Source organism: Buceros rhinoceros, unplaced genomic scaffold (assembly GCF_000710305.1).
Source record: "Buceros rhinoceros silvestris isolate BGI_N320 unplaced genomic scaffold, ASM71030v1 scaffold37653, whole genome shotgun sequence".
NCBI classification, from domain to species: domain Eukaryota; kingdom Metazoa; phylum Chordata; class Aves; order Bucerotiformes; family Bucerotidae; genus Buceros; species Buceros rhinoceros.
The window spans coordinates 2899-4066 of NW_010406018.1; the positions used below are offsets into that span (position 1 = coordinate 2899).

The 1168-nt window shown below is 59.4% G+C and overlaps 1 protein-coding gene across 1 annotated transcript in view; it reads left to right on the forward strand.

Moving 5' to 3' along the window:
* RHOT2 (ras homolog family member T2) overlaps positions 1-1168 on the forward strand; it is a 10301-nt gene that overhangs the window by 1841 nt on the left and 7292 nt on the right. Inside the window, exons 4-5 of the mRNA XM_010133936.1 lie at positions 280-332; positions 858-966. Coding sequence (XP_010132238.1) covers positions 301-332; positions 858-966 — 141 coding nt within the window. The 5' untranslated portion in view covers positions 280-300. The remainder of the gene's footprint in view (positions 1-279; positions 333-857; positions 967-1168) is intronic.

The window sequence follows — 1168 nt, forward strand, 5'->3', positions numbered from 1 at the left end:
GTTGAGGCCCCTGCAAGCAGAGGCAGGCTGAGCACAGCCCGGACTTGCTCCCACATTGTCCTCACATGCTCTGGGGGAGCAACAGGCTTGTCACATCCTTCTGCTGGCATCCAGCATCCCAGGGTCTGCTCTGCCCGCTGCTGTGGGGGAAGGCCAGGGAGCAGATGGCTGGAGGGTTCTGCTGGTCCTCCCCGCCACGCCTGGGCTGGGAGCCGGGCTGGGAGCCACCCCTCCCACTCCAGGCTGCGTGACGGGCCTTTTCCTCTGCTCACTTTTCAGATTCGCACAAAGTGGATCCCTATGGTGAACGGGGGAGTGGAAAAGGGCTCCAGGTACCGTGTGTGATGCGACCTGCAAGTGCACCATTGGGGGATTCTGGAGGCCTGGGAGTCCCTGCTACCTTTGCGGAGCTTGCTCAGATCAAAGCAGCTCGGTGGCTTGTGGCCAGACCACTCGGAGCAGAAGAATGCGGGGGGGTTTCTCCCTTGCAGAAGTAGCCGAGGTAGCGAGCCATGGGAGAGGGCTCCTTCCCCCCTTGATCTCTTCTCAGCCAGGCAGGGAGGGGAGGCTGCCAAGGGAGTGCCAGGAGCAGAGAAGCCGCAATCTGTGTGGATTGCTTAGGCAGAAGGCTGCTGCGCTGGATTAAAGGTTCCTGAACATATTGTTGCTGGGTGAAAGCGTAAGCGGGATCAGACAGTCTGTTCCTCCAGATGGGTGCTCCCAGCCGTGGGAGGCAGGAAAGCTGCTGTGGGCCTTGCGGAGGAGGATGGGGAGGCTCCCTGGCTCGGGCAGCACTGAGGCCAAGAGAGGGGTGGCCTCACTCGTGCTCTCTTGACAACTCCATCTTTCTTCCCTAGAATCCCCATTATTTTAGTGGGAAACAAGTCTGACCTGCAGTTGGGGAGCTCCATGGACGTCATCCTGCCCATCATGAACCAGTTCTCAGAGATTGAGACCTGTGTGGAGGTGAGGGAATTGGAAGGGTTTCTGCAGAGCCACCCTGAGGGCCGGGAGCGCTTGTCTGGCATGAGCCAAGGAGCGTTTGTGCTGCAGAGAGCTGTTCTGCTGATGTTGCTCTGCAGAAATACCCATGTGTGGGTGTGCAGGGCTTTGCTTTAGGCTCTCTGTCCTTTGCCTGCCTCACAGGGAGTGGCGGGGGTTAGATGCT